This window comes from Artemia sp. Qi Xiang Cuo, chromosome 8, assembly GCF_049724085.1.
Source record: "Artemia sp. Qi Xiang Cuo chromosome 8, ASM4972408v1, whole genome shotgun sequence".
In the NCBI taxonomy this organism is placed as follows: domain Eukaryota; kingdom Metazoa; phylum Arthropoda; class Branchiopoda; order Anostraca; family Artemiidae; genus Artemia; species Artemia sp. Qi Xiang Cuo.
Genome location: NC_142801.1, coordinates 53,047,682 through 53,069,760, shown reverse-complemented (window position 1 = coordinate 53,069,760; position 22,079 = coordinate 53,047,682). Strand labels below are relative to the sequence as shown.

Below are 22,079 nucleotides of genomic sequence, written 5' to 3'. Positions count from 1 at the left end.
GTCCAAAAAATGGAGACATATTCAAAATATAGCTATTCCACGGCATTTAATAGAGATGAAAAATGAAAAAATCAAGAAAATTACCCAGTTATAAGGTAAACCACAATCAAACACATCTGTACTAGACAATATATAGATATTATACGTAAGAAATTCAGAATGAACTTTGTAGTAACAAGACTATTTAAGTGTGACAAGGTAAACCACTACCCAAAAAAACTGAAATTTTACAAATCGTAAACTAAATCGATAACCATTCAAAATGTACTTTGAAAAATCATGAAAATTTTGACATGTTAGGGTACATAATAACCATGAACATGTGAAATAGTCAAACTGATACTGTTCAATGAATGCAATTCGAAATGAGCAATGAAAAATTCAGAAACTATAACTGTGAAAAGGTAAACCATAGCCAAACACTACTGAAATATTCCAACTCTTGCATTTCAACGAAAGAAATTCAAAATGAACTTTGAAAAATCAAGAAAATGTAACTGTGACAAGGTAAACCACAACCAAACACTACTGAAATATTCCAACTCTTGCATTTCAACGAAAGAAATTCAAAATGAACTTTGAAAAATCAAGAAAATGTAACTGTGACAAGGTAAACCACAACCAAACACTACTGAAATATTCCAACTCTTGCATTTCAACGAAAGAAATTCAAAATGAACTTTGAAAAATCAAGAAAATGTAACTGTGACAAGGTAAACCACAACCAAACACTACTGAAATATTCCAACTCTTGCATTTCAACGAAAGAAATTCAAAATGAACTTTGAAAAATCAAGAAAATGTAACTGTGACAAGGTAAACCACAACCAAACACTACTGAAATATTCCAACTCTTGCATTTCAACGAAAGAAATTCAAAATGAACTTTGAAAAATCAAGAAAATGTAACTGTGACAAGGTAAACCACAACCAAACACTACTGAAATATTCCAACTCTTGCATTTCAACGAAAGAAATTCAAAATGAACTTTGAAAAATCAAGAAAATGTAACTGTGACAAGGTAAACCACAACCAAACACTACTGAAATATTCCAACTCTTGCATTTCAACGAAAGAAATTCAAAATGAACTTTGAAAAATCAAGAAAATGTAACTGTGACAAGGTAAACCACAACCAAACACTACTGAAATATTCCAACTCTTGCATTTCAACGAAAGAAATTCAAAATGAACTTTGAAAAATCAAGAAAATGTAACTGTGACAAGGTAAACCACAACCAAACACTACTGAAATATTCCAACTCTTGCATTTCAACGAAAGAAATTCAAAATGAACTTTGAAAAATCAAGAAAATGTAACTGTGACAAGGTAAACCACAACCAAACACTACTGAAATATTCCAACTCTTGCATTTCAATAAAACAAATTCAAAATGAACTTTGAAAAATCAAGAAAATTTAAATGCGACAAGCTAAACCACAACAAAACACTTGTGAAATATTCCAACTCTTGCTTTTCAACGAAATAAATTCAAAATTAACTTTTAAAAAAAAAAAAAATTTAGCTGATAAATTTTAACCCAAAACAAAAAGATAATTAAATTTTCCAACAAGTTATTTACAGCGATTTAAAATCAAAATGAACTTTGAAAAAACATGTAACTGAAACTGTGTATATTTAAACAAAAACCATTAGCATCATAAATATTCAAAAAAATGATTAGAAGCATAGTCACATAAAAATGTACTAAGACATTTAAATAAATTTAAACTGTGACAAGTTAAACCTTAACCAAACACGATGTAAATATTAAAACTCTTTAATTTTAACGAGTTAAATTCAAAATAAACATTGAAAAATCATTAATCTGTTACCATGACATGTTAAACAACTACCATACACTACCGAAATATTCCAACTCTTTTAATTCAATGAAGGAAATACAAAATGAACTTTGAAAAATTCAAAAGTTGTAACTGTGAAAGGGTAAACCACGAGAAAACACTACTAAAATATTCTAACTCGTTAATTTCAATGACTGAAATTCACAATGGACTTTTAAAAATCAAGAAAATTTAACTGTAATATGGTAAACCACAACAAAAAACTACTGAAATATTCCAGCTCTTGAATTTCAAAGATAGAAATCCAAAATGAACTTTGAAAAATCCAGACAATGTAACTGTGACGATGTAAACCACAACCAAACACTAGTGAAATATTCCGACTCTTTAATTTCAATTAAAGAAATTAAAAATGAACTTTGAAAAATCAAAAAAATGTAAATTTTAAAATTAATACACAAAAATCAAACTTTTTTTATATACAAAATCTGGCAATTCAAAGTAAGAAATTCAAAATGAACTTTGAAAAATAAAGTGGATTTAATATCTATAATTTACGACATAGCCATACAAAACTGAAATAGGTAAGTCATTACATTTCAACGAATGCAAATCAAAAAGTAATTTTAAAAATAATTAAAATGAAATTTTTACAATGTAATCAACGACCAAACAATAAAGAAATATTAAAACTCTTACATTTCAACGAAATGTAATCAAAATGAACTTTGAAAAATCAAGAAATTGTTACTGCGACATGGTAAACCACAACCAAACACTACTTAAATATTTCAACTCTTGCATTTCAACGTATGAAATTCAAAATGAACATTGAAAAATCAAGAAATGGTAACTGTGACAATGTAAACCACAATCAAACACTACTGAAATATTCCAACTCTTGCTTTTCGACGAAGAAAATTCAAAATGAACTTTGAAAAATCAAGAAAATGTAACTGTGACAAGGTAAACCACAACCAAACACTACTGAAATATTCCATCCCTTGCACTTCAACGTAATAAACTCAAAATGAAGTTTGAATAATCGAAAAAATGAACCTGTGACAATTTAACCCTAAGAAAAAACAGACTTATATAGAAAGACTCTTCCATTAAATATAAATAAAATAAAAATGAACATTTAAAATTCAATAAAATGTAAATTTTACATGTAAAACCTTTACAAAATACTAGTGAAATATTACAAATAGTTCTTAAAAATTTTATAAATTAAAAATGAACCTTGAATAATCAAGTAAATGTAATTGTGGCATGTTGAACCACAACCGAACGCAATTAAAATATTTCAACACCTGCATTTCAGCGAAAGAAATTCAAATTAACTTTGAAAAATCATGAAAATGTAACTGTGACAAGGTAAACCACAACCAAACACTACTGAAATATTCCAACTCTTGCATTTCAACGAAAGAAATTCAAAATGAACTTTGAAAAATCAAGAAAATGTAACTGTGACAAGGTAAACCACAACCAAACACTACTGAAATATTCCAACTCTTGCATTTCAACGAAAGAAATTCAAAATGAACTTTGAAAAATCAAGAAAATGTAACTGTGACAAGGTAAACCACAACCAAACACTACTGAAATATTCCAACTCTTGCATTTCAACGAAAGAAATTCAAAATGAACTTTGAAAAATCAAGAAAATGTAACTGTGACAAGGTAAACCACAACCAAACACTACTGAAATATTCCAACTCTTGCATTTCAACGAAAGAAATTCAAAATGAACTTTGAAAAATCAAGAAAATGTAACTGTGACAAGGTAAACCACAACCAAACACTACTGAAATATTCCAACTCTTGCATTTCAACGAAAGAAATTCAAAATGAACTTTGAAAAATCAAGAAAATGTAACTGTGACAAGGTAAACCACAACCAAACACTACTGAAATATTCCAACTCTTGCATTTCAACGAAAGAAATTCAAAATGAACTTTGAAAAATCAAGAAAATGTAACTGTGACAAGGTAAACCACAACCAAACACTACTGAAATATTCCAACTCTTGCATTTCAACGAAAGAAATTCAAATTGAACTTTTAAAAATCAAGAAAATGTAATTGTGACAAGTTAAACCACAAACAAACACTACTGAAATATTCCAACTCTTGCATTTCAACGAAAGAAATTCAAAATGAACTTTGAAAAATCAATAGAATGTAACTTTGACAAGGTTAACAACGACAAAAAACTAATTAAATATTCCATATATTTTATTTCAACGAAAGAAATTCAAAATGAACTTTGAAAAATCAATAGAATGTCACTATAACTATTTAAACCACTATGAATCACTAGTGAAATATTCCAACTCTTGCATTTCAACGACATAAATTCGAATTGAACTTTGAAAAATCAAGAAAATTTAGCTGTAACAAGGTAAACCATAGCCAAACACTACTGAAATATTCAAACTCTTGCATTTCAACGAAAGAAATTCAAAATCAAATTTGAAAAACCAAGAAAATGTAACTTTGACAAGGTAAACCACAACCAAACACAGCTGAAATCCTCCAAGTCTTGCATTTCAAGGAAAGAAATTCAAAATGAACTTTGAAAAATCAAGAAAATGTAACTGTGACACGGTACACAACGATCAAAACACTATTGAAATATTCCAACTCTTGCATTTCAATGAAAGAACTTCAAAATTAACTGTGAAAAATAAATAGAATTTTATTTTTACAATTTAAACCGCCACGTCAAGCTCTAGAAATAGCCAACAAATTGAATTAATACTACTTAATTAAAATAATAAATTAAAAGAAAAAAAAGATTAAATGTGTCAAGGTAACTGTGTGTAACTGTGACAAACCCAACAAACCACCCATTAAATATTCATATTCCTTCAATTCAAAGACAAACAATAGAAAAAAACCTTGAAAAAATCAATGAAATGAAACTCTAACAATGTAGACCACAATCAAACACGCCTGAAATATTCCAACTCCTGCATTTCAACAAAAGAAATTCAAAATGAACTTCGAAAAATCATGAAAATGTAACTGTGACAAGGTAAACCACGACCATACACTAATGAAATATTCCAACTCTTGCATTTCAATGAAATAAATAAAAAATGAACTTTAAAAAATTAAGAAAATTTAACTCTGACAAGGTAAAGCACATCAAAACATTACTGAAATATTCCAACTTTTGCATTCCAAATAAAGAAGTTCAAAATGAACTTTGACAAATATAGAGAATGTAGCTGTGACATAGTAAACCACAACACAATACTACTGAAATATCCCAACTCTTGCATGTCAATGAAAGAAATTCAAAATGAACATTGAAAAATTAAGAAAATATATCTGTGACAACGTAAACCATAACAAACCACCACTTAAATATTCTAACTCTTGCATTTCAAAGAAAGAAATCCAAAATTAACTTATAAAAATCAAGAGAATGCAAGTGTGACTATCTAAACCATAACCAAACACTACTGAAATATTCCAACACTTTCATCTCAATATAGGTAATTCAAAATGAAAATTGGAGAATCAAGATAATGTAACTCCGACAAGGTAAACAACAACCAAACACTGCTGAAATATTCCAACTCTTGCATTTCAGCGAAAGAAATTCAAAATGAACAATGAAAAATCAGGCCTTTGGGGTACCGGGGGCCCTTTGGGGGGGGGGGGGGGCAGGGGGAGGGGAGGGGTCAGGGGAGGGGGTCGTTCTGTGTTTCAATGCACAAAAAAATATTAAAAAATAGGGGGAGGGGAGGGGAGGGGAGGGGGAGGAGGGGAGGGGGAAGGAGGAGGGGAGGGGAGGAGTGGAGGGGGAGGGGAGATGGGGAGGAGATGGAGGGAGAGGGAGGGGGCCCTTTTCGGGCCAAAGGGGTGGGGACCCTTTGGGAGCCCGGTGGACCTTTGGGGACCGGGGACTTCCTTCGGGGTTGAGGTAGGAGGATCGGAGCCCTTTGGGGTTGGGGTAGAGGACCTCACAACACTGTTCAAATGGAACTTGTGTATTATAACGACCACACTCAATACCTCTTCTAAAACATCGTTTAAATCATCTTTTAAAATGTCTCTAACTGTTTCGCCGAAATAATTCCATAAAATGGCTAAAACAGTTTCGCCCAAATAATCCCTAAACGTAATTCAGCGTCTTCGTTTTGTTTAGCATGCCTGGGCAGTAATATTTAAAATTACATAGAAACCTTTTCGCGCGCTAAGATTAAAACATTTGCTCGAACAATAACAACAAATACTGTTTCCTGGAAACTCATAGCATCTGCCTCAAACCACAATAGGAAGGAAGTGTCATTAACTTTGCCTCGAACAACAAGAGGAAGGAAATGTCATTAACTTTGCCCGGAAACGATTTGGGTAATGACTCAATAATCCATGAAAGTGACAAAATTCCTGTTTTTCAAATTCTCACTGACAAAATCCATAAAGGACAAAGTGTCAAATTCTCACTGACAAAAACAGACATAAATGTGACAAAGTTCCTGTTTTTCAAATTCTCACTGAAAAAAACCATAAAAACATTCATAAATGTGAGAAAGTTCCTGTTTTTTCAAATTCTCACTGACAAAATCCATAAAATATCCATGAAAAACATCAAATAAATCGACCAACACACATAACCATCCATGAATTATGTAAAAAAAGTTATAGGTGGCAGCAGGGGTGAGGGACGGGAGTTATAGGGTCATCTCTACTCATTTCTTGTTCTAGATCATTTTTCTGTTTGTTTTTTCTATTCATCTTGGGGAAGAGGGGCACTTGCCCATATGACCCTCCATTGTGGATTTCCTTGCGGTAAGATTCTATACTTTAAATCATTCAGCTCATCTAGAGGCTCATCAGCTCATCTCAAGCTATATACCTCCAAGAAAAAATATCTGGTTATTTCTCCTTATTGGGGCTGCATAGACCTTGTCTCACTGCTTTGAAGTTAGCCACCTTTTAAAGAGTTTTTGGAACGTCCTTGTTTTCTGGAGCCACTGCCATTGTTGGACAGTTTTCTTTAGATTTTCTTTTTTAAAACATTTCTATTCATTCTTTCTCCTCATTTGTTTTACGAATGTCGGATCGATATGGTTTTAAAACAGTAAAATATTGTTGATAATGTAAGAAGTTAAATCTTTGAACCATCTCAGTAGAAGTAGTAATAAGAACTGATCACTTGGAGCTCCCGTTCCAACGATAGATCTCATGGGGGCATCCATAGAATAAAAAAATATATATATAAGAAAAGCTCTTAATGATAGATGATACAATTGGGTGTTGTATCTCTTCTAACTGTTGAGGCTGTTCCTCATGAACGAATAATTAGTATCATTTGAAAAGGTTGCACATATTTAAAGAAGGCCCCCCCCCCAAAAAAAAAATATAACACTATGAAGATAATTAATTCCTCGCTTTTATTAAAAACAGTATTTTTTTTTCTTTACGTTTCTAAACGGCTGTCACTAATCTGATGATAATTCTGTACATTCTGCGGAAAGGCGGACTGAACTGCTACTGTTGTAAACTCTCTTAGGTATCTGTGGCCGAGACACTGGAAAAAAATCTTCAATTCCACTCTGTTTGTACTTGTGCTCTCGCAACCTCCCAAGAAATCCTCAAATATTATAGGTTATTTTTATAATCGGTTTTCAACGGTCTACACGGTTTAAAAACACGGTTTTAGTGCATCCACGTCCAAGCCATTTAAGTTGCTCAATTATTATATCCCATTCTAGGAGTGCGCCGGACGTAGAGAATGTCCAATGTGACAGTTGGATTGACGGTGGATCCACACATTTTTATACCTTGTCTTAGTTCTTTGTCTTCTTCCCAATCCCATTGTTTACTTGCTATTAGACACAAAGAAAAAGGACTCCCCTAAAACCATAATTTTCAATGCACACAAATACAAGCCAGCTATCCTACATGGAAACTTTCTTGTATACTTTTTGGGTACTGGTGCGTTATATGGGCCTTTACAGGGCAATCAGTCACGAGAAATCCGCCAGACGGGTTAATTCAAGAGACCGCTATAGAGTAATGCAATGCAAAGCGTGGTTTTCATTGCGTTTATGATTTTTAAATTGTTGTTTTTTGGGGGTTTAGGGGGGGAAAGTTACCTAGGTCAGGTTAGATTACGTATTTAATATATGCTATGCTTTACCCCACCCCTCCTAATGCGCAAATATTTAGCCCAAATTTGTTTATAAACTAATAAATATTCATCCTGTTTCATTTTATTTCATTAGCATTAACCAAACTTGACTTTTTAAAAGGGACCATATAATGCACCAGTACCACTTTTTGTTTAAATTAATAAAATAAGAAAACAATATGCTCATTCCAGCATATTGAAATTCAAGAATCGGTTGTTTATAAGAACTTCAAAATTTACCAACATGGACTCATTAAAGCATATCAAAGAACAATTTGTGGTTTTTGGTTCACTATTATTGATACTTTAATGAACCCTAATTTACGTGGCCTGGATACCGTGACCGTAATACTATCCAAACAGGTGATTGGTGTGCAAAATTGAAGCATTATAATTTCTTTTTCAGCAAAATACAATGTCGACATTTTAGAACGGCACAAAACAAGAATTGAACTTTTTAATGTCAAATAGAACTTGTATGGGGACGTGGAGACTCTTAGCTGCGCTGTGGTCATTCAGAAGGCGGTGTGTTACTCTATACATTTTCAGGAGGGTGAAAAAAATGAAAGAAGAGTTTTCGAATTATTATTAAAGAACAGCTGTTTGTAAAATGGAGTCAATGCTTCCTCTATCCCAGTTCCCTTGAGTTTCCCTAAGGAAAATTAGGTTCTCCATAGCCTCCATTAAAATTAACGGTACTGATTAAGAATCCAGAAAACACGCGAGGAGAGAAGTTCCCTTAATGCTAATGAAATAAAACAAAATAGCATGAAAATATAACAGTTTATGAACAAATTTGGGCTATATATTTTCACATTAGGGGGGGGGGGATGAAGCAAAGCATATATTAAATAGGTAACCTAACTTGAGCCAACCTAGGTACCTTTTATTCCCCCTAAGCCCCATAAAACTAATGCTTACTTATAGTTCCCAGAGTGAGAAACCATTTGTTTATACAGCGTCTCATATAAGTACCGGGTAATGCCTATCTATATTCGCAATACAATTCTCGCGTATTTTCTGGATTCTTAATAAGTGCTAAATTAACTTTAATTACCAACGACAGGGAAATTGAAGTCTGATTGATTGAATTTGTTAACTGGAAACTTACAACGCCATATATATTGTAAGAAATTAGGAAAAATCAGGAATTTAATTTGTTATAGCTTTCCTTGGACAAATGTTGCATAGGTGCAAGCCCTCCGTTGGTACTGTTGTCTCCAGCTGCATTTTTCCATGGATGCAACATTTTGTCGGGACAGTCATCCCTGTAGAATCATCCCAAGGTGCGATTTTCTTGGGGTGATTTTATATGGGCAAAATGTTCTTGTCACCGATCAGTCTAATTCGAAAAAAATATGAATAAATTGCCTGAAAGGGAAAATCAATTGAAGAGTAATATTTCACCCAGATATCAACCAATTCGTCTTCAATGTCCAGAATCAAAGAAAGAAAAACAACACAAAGAAAACATAAAAACCAAGAAATAATGAAAACAATAAAAGCTGAAAGTGGATATATAAAAACACGGCGACAAAAATTACCTGCTAATGACCTTTACTGGTACCAGAAAGAAATAGCCTCTTAATTTGATTGTATGTTTTGCTCATTTTACTTTTGGTTCTATCCGTTTTTTTGCCAATTTATTTTTTTAAACTCTTCATTTATCCACGAATGTGTGTATTTCAGATTTGATTCAAGAAAGAGGCCTTGAGCCTATGAAAGCAATTATTAAGGAGCTTGGCGGCTGGCCAGTGCTTGAAGGGGATAGCTGGGACGAGTCAAGTTTTGTGTGGTACGAATCAGTATACCAATTTAGAAAAGTAGGATATTCAGTGGACTACTTCATTGATTTTTCGGTAACAACAGACTTGAAAAATTCAACTTGGAGAGTTATTGATGTAAGTTATATTCCTGTGATTTTATTAATGTTTTATTTTTATATGCTAAAATATACGAGTCTTTCAAAACCCAGGTCGATCCCCTGATTTTTTATTAATATCGTTTTTTACATCTTAAAATCACAACAAATCGTAAGATCATAGATAAATCTGCTAAAATTAAATATTAATGTCGTGGAACGGTAATAAGAAAAAAGTTCTCAATGCTCTGTAATTTTTGGTACTGGTGCATTATACGGACACTTCTAAAAAGTCAAGTTTGGCTGATGCTAATGAAATAAAATAAAAAAGGATGAATATATAATAGTTTATAAACAAATTTGGGCTATATATTTGCACATTAGGGGGATAAAGCATACCATATATTAAATACGTAACCTAACCTAACCTAGGTACCTTCCCCCCCCTTTAAACCAAAAAAAAATAGCTTAAATATCGTAAACGCAATGAAAACTACTCTGCATTCCATTTCTGAATAGCGGTCTCTTGAAAATAACCAGTCTGTCGGGTTTAGTCTCTCATAAGTATATAAAAGTGTGCGTTTAACGCACCAGTACCATTTTTTCAAAGACAATTTGACTAGCTTTTTACTAAAGTGTATAGCACTTCTGCAATGTTAAATCAAGAAAACATTCTCAATATTCAAATGCAAAATGTCACTATCACGCATGATGGTCCCGTTTGACATATTGACATTTGCGGGATAAATGCCAAAAACCGTTTGCTAAGCTGTTCTCAAAGAGAATATGAACAAGTCAATAGGGCCGTTATTTTACTCATGTATGTGCTAAGGTCTTAAATCTTTTGACAAAGAACGCTTAAAAGTAAAATCTTATCACTAAGATCTTACATCTTAAGGCGTTCTTTTGCAAACGTCTTTCATCAATCTGCTCTGATCAGTGGTCTAAGAACAATGATGAGCATATCATCAAAATTCTCTTATCATTGTTTTATATGGCAGAAAGATGGCGTCTTTCACACTTTTTGCTAACATCAGTGAGTTGTAAGATCTTGCAAAGATGAGTTAAAAGAACGGAAATCTTTGCAGAAAGATGTGAGATCTTAGATGTAAGATATTAGTGCAAAAGAACGGACTTAATGTATGTTCAATCATACATTAATCCTGTTGACCTTCATTGCCCTTCATTGCTTGAATTGCCGATCAAGTGTCTGAAAGTCAAGGGCGGATCCAGGATTTTTTTTCGGGGGGGGGGGTTACTAATTTTTGACTCAGTTTTCGACTAATTTTACTGATTTTTACCTATGTTTTACTAATTTTCGACTGATTTTCGACTCGGTCAAAAATTTTGGGGGGGGGGTTCAAACCGGGTAACCCCCCCCCCCTCTGGTTACGGCCTTGCTGAAAGTATTTTTACATGGAGGAAGAGAGGAGAACCATTCAAAAGAGGAAAAGCAGGAGAACTTGATGGGTATTATTATAAATGGTGGTAGCTGAATATTGTGGGAGAGTATCCTCAAAACCCTCTTTTAGGGCAGTGACCGCCTACAAAGTGTACATTACTTATATGATAAGGATAATTACTCCAACATAGGAAGCCTCCTGATAGAGAAGAGAAAAAAAAACTAAATTTATATTAACAGTTTGAATTTCATGGCCCAGGTCAATCAAGTAGTTAATTTTCATGAAAAAAAACCCTGGAAGTGGATTGCAAGAAGAAAAAAATTGTTTAATTTCCAAGAGTAGCAGCGTATATAGATGTCTTCAGGCCAATCTTTAGATGAGCCAGAGGATTTTCAGGGAAGTGGAGTGAAAGCATAAAAAAGAAGTTTCCAGGTAGGCCTAATATTAATGTTTCCAGGGGGGAGGGGTGAAGAAACATCCAACCAGCCGACCTTCCTATCTCTAAATGAGAGAGGAACTCTTGCCCGAGTCACGCTATAGTCAGATCTCTTGATAAAAACACAAACAAATTACAAATATCGAATTTTGATCATTAGTTGAAACCTCAAACGTGCATTAGAGAAATATAAATTTGAATTGGAGAACTTGATTCGAACCACCTGCTTTGAAATGTTTTCTTCAAAGTTTTATCTTTATAAATTTTACCAATTTCAGCATATAAATATACGAAACTGCTTTTCTGAAATTCCATGTATTCTTGTGTCAAAAAAATGTCTTTCCGTCTTCACTCTGTTTGATCAATTGTAAAAAAAAACGTACGCCTGAAAGATGAACAATAAAGGAATGGTGCAGTGTTGGCACTATAGAGCTTAATTCTGTTTTATCTTCAAGTGGGGCTCGGACAATGTATTTTTTTGTTGGTTGAAAAGGCATGTGAAATGAACCTTTTTGTGAGCATCAAGATTGTGACACTCAAGATAAATTTTCCTGAAAAATAACAGGAAAAAAAATAGTATATTGATGCATAATGGGTAGTGTATAAATTATATGTCTCTAAGGCATGCAGCAAGTATTTTCTTAGCCTCCCCGTGATTCTCAAGCTCCGAATCTCACGACCTGTTATTATATATTGGTGTGATTTTATAGTTTGAATGGTTCTGATCGACTTCGCACCTGATGTAAATATATCTAGCCTTACACCATACAAAACCACAATGAATAATGTCATGATGGATCATGGGAAAATATAAATTCCGCTTCTTCTCGGGATAGATTATGCCCATATTCTGCGGTAGGACCTAAGAAACAAATAAAGAATGACTCATAAAATCCAGAGTTTCGTAAGCAATTACCTTGAGCTGTTTTACTTAAGTATTAAATAAAAAAACAAGTTTTTTTTTAACTGAAAGTAAGAAGCGACATTAAAGCTTAAAACGAACAGAAATTATTCCGTATACGAAAGGGGCTGTCTCCTCCTCAACCCCTCGCTCTTTACGCTAAAGTTTTTTATTGTTTTAAAAAATAGAGCTGTGAGAAAGAGTCTGACTTTAGCGTAAAGAGCGAGGCGTTCAAAAGGGGACAGCCCCTTTCTTATACGGAATAGTTTCTGTTCGTTTTAAGTTTTAATGTCGCTCCTTACTTTCAGTTAAAAAAAACTTGTTTTTTATGTAATGTCTGAACGTTTTTTAATTAATGCAGCTTTGATTTTGGCTGACCGCACATGAATAATTAAAACGAAATTTGCATATTGATTTGACTTTTTTTTGGCTTTCTTGATTAATTTTACTTTTTTTTGGCTAAACGGCTTTCTCGAAATTTTGTTATGACGTAACTTACGAATTAACTTACGTAATGAACTTCTATATTCGTATGTTTTTATTACGTATATTAGGGAGTTTGCCCCCTTGTCAATACCTCGCCCTTTACGTTAAAGATCGAATTTAGTTCGAATCACAAACCTTCGAATCACAAAAGCCGGTTAATTAGAATAGATAGCTCTTTTGAAAGTATTAAAAAAAACTTTACCGTAAAGAGCGAGGTATTCACTTGGGGGTGAACCCCCTCATATACGTAATATTTTCTGTTCGTTTTAAGTTTTAATGTTGCTCCTTATTTTCAATTGAAAAAAACTTGTTTCTTTAGTTTAATTTCTTATTTTTTTTAAGGAAAGCTGGGAAATCTGGCGTCCCCTTCATAGAAATGTCTCTTCCCTAAGGAAATGTCCTCCATGGAAAGATCCTACCCCGTAACACCCTCCTTTGAACCACCCCCCCCCCCTCGCCCGGAAAAACCCCTCCAGGAAACGTATGTATACTTCCCATTAATCAATATGTAAACATTGGGCGAAGTTCATAACATGCAGCCCTTCCCCCGGGGACTGTGGGGGATTAAGTCATCCTCAAAGACATAGCTATTATATTTTTCGACCATGCTGAATAAAAAGGCCACCTCAAAGTTTTGATCAGTTGACTTTGGGGGGATATGAGCGTGGGAGGGGGCCTAGTTGCCGTCCATTTTTTGTTCACTTAAAATGGGTACTAGAACTTTTAATTTCCGCTTGAATGAGCCCTCCCGTGATATTCTAGGACCACTGGGTCGATACGATCACCCTGGAAAAAAAACACAAATAAACACGCATCCGTGATCTTACTTCTAGCAAAAAATACAAAATTTCATATTTTTGCAGATAGGAGCTTGAAACATCTACAGTAGCGTTCTCTGATACGCTGAATCTTATTGTGTCATTTTCATTAAGGTTCTATGACTTTTACGGGGTGTTTCCCTCTTTTTTCGAAAATCAGGCAAATTTTCTCAGGCCTGTAACTTGTGATGGGTAGGACTAAACTTGACAAAATCTATATATTTGAACTCAGCATACAAATCTGATTCTTTTGATGTAGCTATTGGTGTTAAAATTCCGTTTTTTTTTAGTTTTGGTTACTATTGAGCAGGAACGCTCCTTACTTACAGTTCGTTATCACGAACTGTTTGATAGAGCTCGATTTCCTCATCACCCCTAACACTTGTTATATTCATAATCCACAGATAATAGCTTGATCTCCGTGAAAAGGCAAGAGAGTGACGTTTTGATGGATGTGTCTGAAGTTTATTGTATTGGGTATGGACACAAATAGTCAACGGGAGTTTATCAATAATTGCATAATTTACCTCAGTCTGATTATCAGTTTAGTTCTCAGTAGAGTAGCAGGGTCTTTCACCACAGACATCTCTGGCTGACTGTTTATTTGTATCCCTATTTTTTAATGTGATCATCATGATGAAAATTGTCGCTGATTTTTACATCGGCGCCGAAAACTAGAAAATGTTTCAACCTCAAATTGACGCTGATTTTTTTTAAAATCGGCGCTGATTTGGAAATTAGTTCTCGAAATCAGCTACGTGTGCCCAGCCCTTAAATGCTGAATTCTGCTGGATTCAGAAAATGTGTATTCTTCTATGCTCTAGTTTGCTGTATTACCATTTTTCAATGAGATACCCGCGTCGCCTATGGTCTTTCACGATGGAATTTCGCTGACAATCTTCTAGTAAAAGATCTCACTGATCGTACAAATTGATGAATGCCTAATCATCTGTTGATATGTTCGGCTAAAACTGTTATTTTCGTGGAGAATCATTGTGAAAATGTACACCATCCGAAAACAAAACGCATTCTTTGCAAAACTAGTTCTTAGTTAAATTCACAATCGTTAATTATCTGTCCTGATTTACTGATTGGTGAAGCCAGGGAAGTTGCAAAATGTCTCCTGTTTATTTATCCTTATTCCTAACAACATTTGCTACCATTTTACACGCAACTCTGGAATTTACAAAGTTATTTTACAAATCTGTTTAATCCAGAAAACACATTCTGATTTTGGGTGACCGGTACACATTTAAGAGTAAATGAAGTGCTTCAACTAGCTTTAAGGCTAAAATACAAGAGCAACGTAAAAAGTTAAGTCACTTAGTTTTCCTTCTGAATAGCTCTTTTAATTAAAAAAAAAAAAAAAAAAAAAAAAAAAAAAAAAAAAAAAAAATGTCGAAAATATGCTGACTCAAATGAATTAAATTGTCTTCATCCGTTGAAACCAGCTGAAGTTGACGTTTTCCTTCCTCAGATTTTAGCATCACCTTTTTTTAATGTCAAAATCGGTCACACTCAATTCCTTCAAATCCGTCGTAAACATTCATTCTGGAAGGGTTTTTCAACTTACTTGCTTTATTTTTGTAGATCAGAAATGAATTTCAGAGACCTAATGAAATTAGCCCTTGCAATTTCTAATGCCTTACTACAATCTTTTTTCTTTTAAAGATTTTTTTTTTGTCATGCTATAAATACTTTAAGAAAACAGCTTTAAATACTTTATTGTCAGAAAATATTACAAAAAATTGATTGCTCATTGCTGACTTTTATTAAGAGTTGTAAATTCTCATTTTTTTCATTTTGGCTCATGTTTTATTTTAGGACGGCAATTGGTTATATAACCGACATATTCATGTATATTATTGACTTTGATGTTTTCTTGAAAAAGTCCTAGTTTAATAAGTGTTTTATTACATATTTTTTCTAAATATCATTTCTGTATTTCATAACTTTTACAATACTCTTGACATAAATAATGGACCTAAAATGATAACTGCTTTAAAAGCATTTATACAACATAATAATGGTTTAAATTATATTCTTGTTAAAACCAGCTGCTTTGACCAAGCAAATTTTAATGCAATAGCTTTACTTTTCCTTAAAAAATAAAGAAATTTAGTTTAGGTCAATGACACCTAGATTATGACACTTAAATGCACCGTGATCTCATAAACTTAAAAAAAAGTCAAAATATATCGCAACTAGTAAATGATATTTACGAGCTGACGTAATCAGTCTGAGCAGGTACCATGATGTGGTTTTTGTAAAGTGGTTTTTGTTACGCTGCCCTAGATTTCATATAGATTTACTTCCATAAATTATAGCAAGATTTTGCTGTCCGTGCTTTAGGGGCTACACGCTAGGAAGGTGCACTTATACCAAAAGTAAGACAATCCCTGATTAAACAAAGGGGTTGCCCATAGGAGCGGACACATACTTAATGTTTTGGGGAGACTGTGGAAGTTTTGCCTCCTTGTTGGTATTTTTCGCCCCTCCTACCCTGTAATTACTGCAAACTTTGACCTTCTGCGGTGACATGTGCCCCTGGAGCCTCCCAGTGGAGTAATTAAGTCAAAATCATGGGGAGGGTGCAAAGTTAGGGCCAATTTTCCCAAATCAAGTGACAATGACAGTGAAAAATGAAAAATGAGCCATATAGTACCATAAAGGCAAAGATATACTAAAGCAAACTGACCCGTTTTACTGGACGCTTGAATCATGCAGGCTCATCTTAGTTTTGACAAGATTTTTGAAAAAAACTAATTTCAGCTGGGGGGGGGGAAATGAGGTTTGGGGGGGCAGATTGGGGTCTCGAGGGGGCAGTTCCCCTGGCCCTCATCAATTTCCGCCCATGTAGCTGCCCTGGTTGCCTACTTTCAGAACCGTGCAGGGGTCGTGGGGGAGATGTGGCATGTGTTGTGGGAAAAATGGTGCTATGAAATGCAAACCATGTAGGCGAAAGTGGGGAACCTCTCACATAAAAAAAAATCAGCTTGATGGTTTTTCTTCTCTTATGTAATTTGTGTTGTAAGGAAATGAGATATACCCTTTGTATTGGTCTTAAAGTTGCTAATCTTAAAAATCTAGTCGTATGCAAGCTTTAGGCAGTCAATGTCTAGGGTTATGTAATTCAGTTTCTTTATGATTATTGACATAATCGATGTATTTGTTATTTTTTTCATGTCGAATTTGTAGGACCATGAATTGCGTTTTTAGTTAAATAACCAGGCCATTTTATGAACAGCAGCCCTTGCTGTTATTTAGAAAAGTTACCCTTAAAGCACCCCTTGGCTGAAAAAGTCCCCAAAACGTTGTTTTCATAAAGCAACTCCTGTGTACCTGCATGGGCTATAGTAATAATATTCTGATTTCTTCTTTTTAGCTTGATCAGCCAGGTCTTGGTATGCCAGGACGAGAGTATCTTCTGAAAGGTCTTGAGGATAAAGTGGTTCAAGCCTACCTAAACTACCAGATTGGATTGGCAACACTCCTTGGTGCTGATCCTCAGAGGGCAAAGGAGGAGCTGACAGACTCCGTAGAGTTTGAAATCAAATTGGCAAACGTAAGCATACAGATATCCTAATAGGTAGTAAAATATCGGAAATGTGAAATGGGAAACATGGTCAATCAGCGGAAGGGACTGACCATGAAAAAAATAGAGATGAAATATTACGAGACATGTGTATGGACATATAAATGTTTATTTAAACAACATAAAGTACATACCAAGACAAATTGTAGTTAAATTGTAATGAAAATACTTAAATGACGAATAAAGCTTTTAGTTAAGACAATGAAAATTCTAAAAGACGTACACCAGGGGCAGTGCTGCAACGGTACCTAAGTAAAGAGCCATGTGTTCCTAACAAATTTTTCAATTTTTGTTTCACCCGGCTCCTATACGTGGAAGGCGTACTGATAATAACGTCGGAGGAGGCCCGTTTGCATGGAAATGGAGATTTCTAGTGCTCATTATAAGAGACAAGGGGAGAGCAGCCAGCTCTCCAAGCCCTTTTTTTCTCACTGCTCCCCGTAGCTCTGTATTATCGGATCAAAAATGTTTGACACCCATTCTATTCAGAATAGTCAAAAGGTGAAATAAATATGGCCCCAGGGATGGAATAATCCATACTGCTTCTGAAGCAAGGGGTACTGTCCATACTGTCCATATATTGTAAAAATTGCCAGTTGTTAAAATCTACGTTTTATACTATAAAAATTGGGGAATGATTGATTTTGGTTGTATAATGACTTTAAACTTTCAGGGATTGAAGGGTTATTTTTGAGGAAGGGGGCTAGGGACCTAGAAACTGGCCTACAAACTTTCTGACCTAGATCAGCAAGTTGACCAGTAAGATACTAAAGCAGTAAAGGGCTAAAACCAATTTTCCTGATAAAATAGCATAACAGAGAACAAAACGAAAAAAGGAAAATAAGATTGATAAAAGATAGAGGAAAAAGCAACCATATCCATGCTAGCACAATGTAATATAACTGTCAATTTCAGAGTGTATTTGTGAAAATCAGTTATATATTGTGTATTTGTCATTGACCCTCTCCTAAGGCACATGTGCAGCATAAACCATAGGTAAAACCTTGAAAAGCTTGAGGGGGCAAATGGTCAAAGGCTCCCCTCTTCAAGGTTCAAAAGCTCCCATCCCTAACGCTTTCTCATCAGGCCGTTTCGTTAGGTTCAGATAGATATGAACTTGGAAAAAGGGTGGGAACCCCTGGTGTAACTTTATTGTTACCCTTAATACATTCTAGCCTAAACAACTGTTTGAAGTAACATAATTACCACTCATTCAGTAATTTCAGTTCCATTTCTTTTTTTAAGTTTGACAGGAAGCTTCATTCAGTTTGCTCGAATCCTTCTTCCGCATTTGAATTCCTTTAGAAATTTTCACGGATGAAGAGAGACAAATGAGTTCCAATTGTTTGGAATTCAAAGGAACAACTTTGAGGAATATATAATCTTAGTTGTACACTACTATGTCACGTTCTTACAAATTTTCTTTGAATCTATATATAACAACACAAACAATTCTAAGAAAGACTAGAAAACTATTTGACTGAAAACTATTTTACCGGTTCGGTCCTAAACCAAGGTTATTTTGCGAAGGTATTCACATAATCTAATCCAAACAGTAGACAGAAATGTTATAAAAAGCGCGGGGGGGGGGGAGGGGGTGAGGAGGTTGACGCCTGCAAATGTTGGCTGCTATAGGGTTCCATGCGCAAAAACTTTAGAGAAGTTTCATTTTAAACAAATTCAGAGGTAACACTTAAGAGAATATGTAATTTTAGGTATATATTGTTATGTCACGTTCTTAGAAATATTCTTGGGAAATGCTAATGAGGGGTTTGAACTGTTCTAATATAGTTATAAAGTATTTTTCAACCTTATAAATTATAATAATGAAGCTAATTAGTTAAAAAAGGAGAAAAGTGTTACCTTGGTTTGTTTTAGAAAAGAAAAATATAATAATTGCTTTACAAAACAATACAATTGTAACATTTCGCAACCTAATAAAATGTTAGACGATACCAGACCTGATAAGCAATTAGCTTTTAAAAAAGCATTAAGTAAAATGAACTCAGATCTAGCATCTTGTCATTCAATATCGGTTTAATTTAGTTACCCTTTCACTTTAACAAGGGTCCTCTTTTATTTTAGTGATTGTTTTTCCCTGTTTGTTTTTATTTTTCTATTTCTGTACTGAGGACGGTTGAACGGAGGTCTTGGCCGAAATATTTGCGCTGTTTTCCATTTTAACTGACTGAAAAAGTCCTCGTTTTTGCTTCTTGACGAATATCTTTTTCTCATCTTGTCACGCTTAGCGAGTAAATATATATATATATATATATATATATATATATATATATATATATATATATATATATATATATATATATATATATATATATATATATATATATATATATATATATATATATATATATATATATATATATATATATATATATATATATATATATATATATATATATATATATATATATATATATATATATATATATATATATATATATATATATATATATATATATATATATATATATATATATATATATATATATATATATATATATATATATATATATATATATATATATATATATATATTTATATATAAATCAAACTACGTGTCTGAAAAACGTCCAGTATATCGTCCATTTTTTCTTTAGAGCCCATGCTTCTTCGCCATATTCGGTTAAACCTGTCCGTGTTGCCTCAAATATCCCAGTTTGGACTAAAGATCACGATGTCTTGGAAAGGATATTATAATCCTTAGAAATCCTGAATTAGTCAATCTCATTCCTTAATACAAAAACCAATCATTATCTAAAAACAATAATCGAAGTTTAATTTGAAAAATATACCATCGTTGGGACTCGAACCTAGGGCCTTCTGCTATAGATTTGTTTTTGTTGCAATAAAGAAAAAAAACTAAGTATTTAATTGACTTCAACTGGTTTAAAAATGATTCAAGACACGGATATTGTAAGATGCATCTTAAATAGGGACGTTTGATGGCTACAGGAATATACTCAGGAGGGGAAGTTGCGGGGCCCAGGCCTCGAAATCCTAAATAGTCCCGAATTTCTGGGTGCTTGTTACTCAAATTATTGAATATTTTTTTTATTATTATATGCCTCCGAAAAAAAGCTATCCCCGTTATCCACGTGCGTGGATAGCTATATTAGAATATTCAAAACCTAAACTCTGTGTTTCTGAAAATACGTCTTTACACGCAAAGTGACAGAACAGCTTGCCATCGTGAGGAAAAGTTTCGTATATTTTTCATCTTCAATTAATCTTTGTTTATAACCTTTAATTTCGCAAATTAACTCCTAATTTTTTTTTTCTTGCAACACAGATCACAATGCCAAGAGAAGAGCGACGAAATGCATCAAAACTGTACAACCCTATGACCATCCGAGAGCTCTCTGAAATGATTCCTCAAGTACCATGGCTAGATTATATGAACAAGATCTTGGAACCACTTCATGTCCTTACTGAAGATGAGAGAATTATTGTTGATGTACCTAATTTCTTCAAACAACTGGTCGTCCTGCTTGAGCAGACTCCAGCAAGGTTTATGTTTTTTCTTCTTTTTGTATCAAGGCTGGCTCAGACGATGTCAGAGGCTGATTTAAAGGGCTTTACCATTCAGGGGCGGAGCCAGGATTTTTTAGGGGGGCGCATAATAGGTTAATCCGATAAACTTGCGCAAGTTTATTAAACGCAAACTTGCGTTATTTAAGTAAATTACACTACTTTAGACTATGTTCGGGGAGGGGGAGGCGCCCCCTCTTGATCCGCCACTGGCACCATTGCTATAGTTAACATATAAAGTCAATGCTCCATTTTTCTCATTAGCGATCCATTGGATTCGATTTTATCTTTTCTGACAGCGACCGGTTTTGGTAATTGACCAAACCTGTGTTCATATCAATATCGACCACCTGATAACGTCGTTGTCTGGTAAGGCAACATCAAGGTTCGGCCTGTTGGCTTTCTGTGCATCTATATCTCTATGGGCTAGAAAGATTTAGTGTTATATTCTAGCTTTTGAACAGTTCTTGGGCTATCACGAAAACAATAAGAATCCCAAATAGGGATAGGTCCTTTTATTAGACAGTGAAACGAAAATATAAAAGAAAGACTCTAAATATTTCGATGACACAGTCGGTCATCATCATCAGTAGAGTTACTAACTTATGAAAATTAAAACAAACTGCTTTTATACTAAACAAAACAATCACTTCCGGGTCAAAGCAAGTTACCGCTCCATTGACTTAAAAAGTTCACTAACTGTTCTTGAATTTTTTAATACTGCGTTGAGTAAAGGTGGTACAAGTTTCTTCAAAATTGTAGGTCAAAGCAGGTTACCGGTCCATTGACTTAGAAAGTTCACTAACTTTTCTTGAATCTTGTAATACTGCGTTGAATATTCTTCTAATTAAAAATGAAATAATGCTGAATTTACAGGGGCTAAATTTATCATTTTATTCTTCTAATAATAAATGAAATGTAGTTGATTCTGAAATTGGTCTGTCATCCTCATATATACGACGTTACTATTATTCTCGATGACCACACTGCCTTTTTTATGACGAAAACAATAAGAATTCCAAATAGGGATAGGTCCTTTATTAGACAGTGAAACGAAAATATAAAACAA

At 33.9% G+C, this 22,079-nt stretch overlaps 1 protein-coding gene across 1 annotated transcript in view; it reads left to right on the top strand.

Annotated features, from left to right (window-relative positions):
• The window catches only part of LOC148949555 (neprilysin-2-like), an 80,428-nt gene that overhangs the window by 19,984 nt on the left and 38,365 nt on the right, over positions 1-22,079 (top strand). Inside the window, exons 2-5 of the mRNA XM_089092725.1 lie at positions 8,154-8,331; positions 9,651-9,862; positions 17,252-17,431; positions 20,772-20,989. Of these exons, the coding sequence (XP_088948851.1) occupies positions 8,154-8,331; positions 9,651-9,862; positions 17,252-17,431; positions 20,772-20,989 (788 nt within the window). The remainder of the gene's footprint in view (positions 1-8,153; positions 8,332-9,650; positions 9,863-17,251; positions 17,432-20,771; positions 20,990-22,079) is intronic.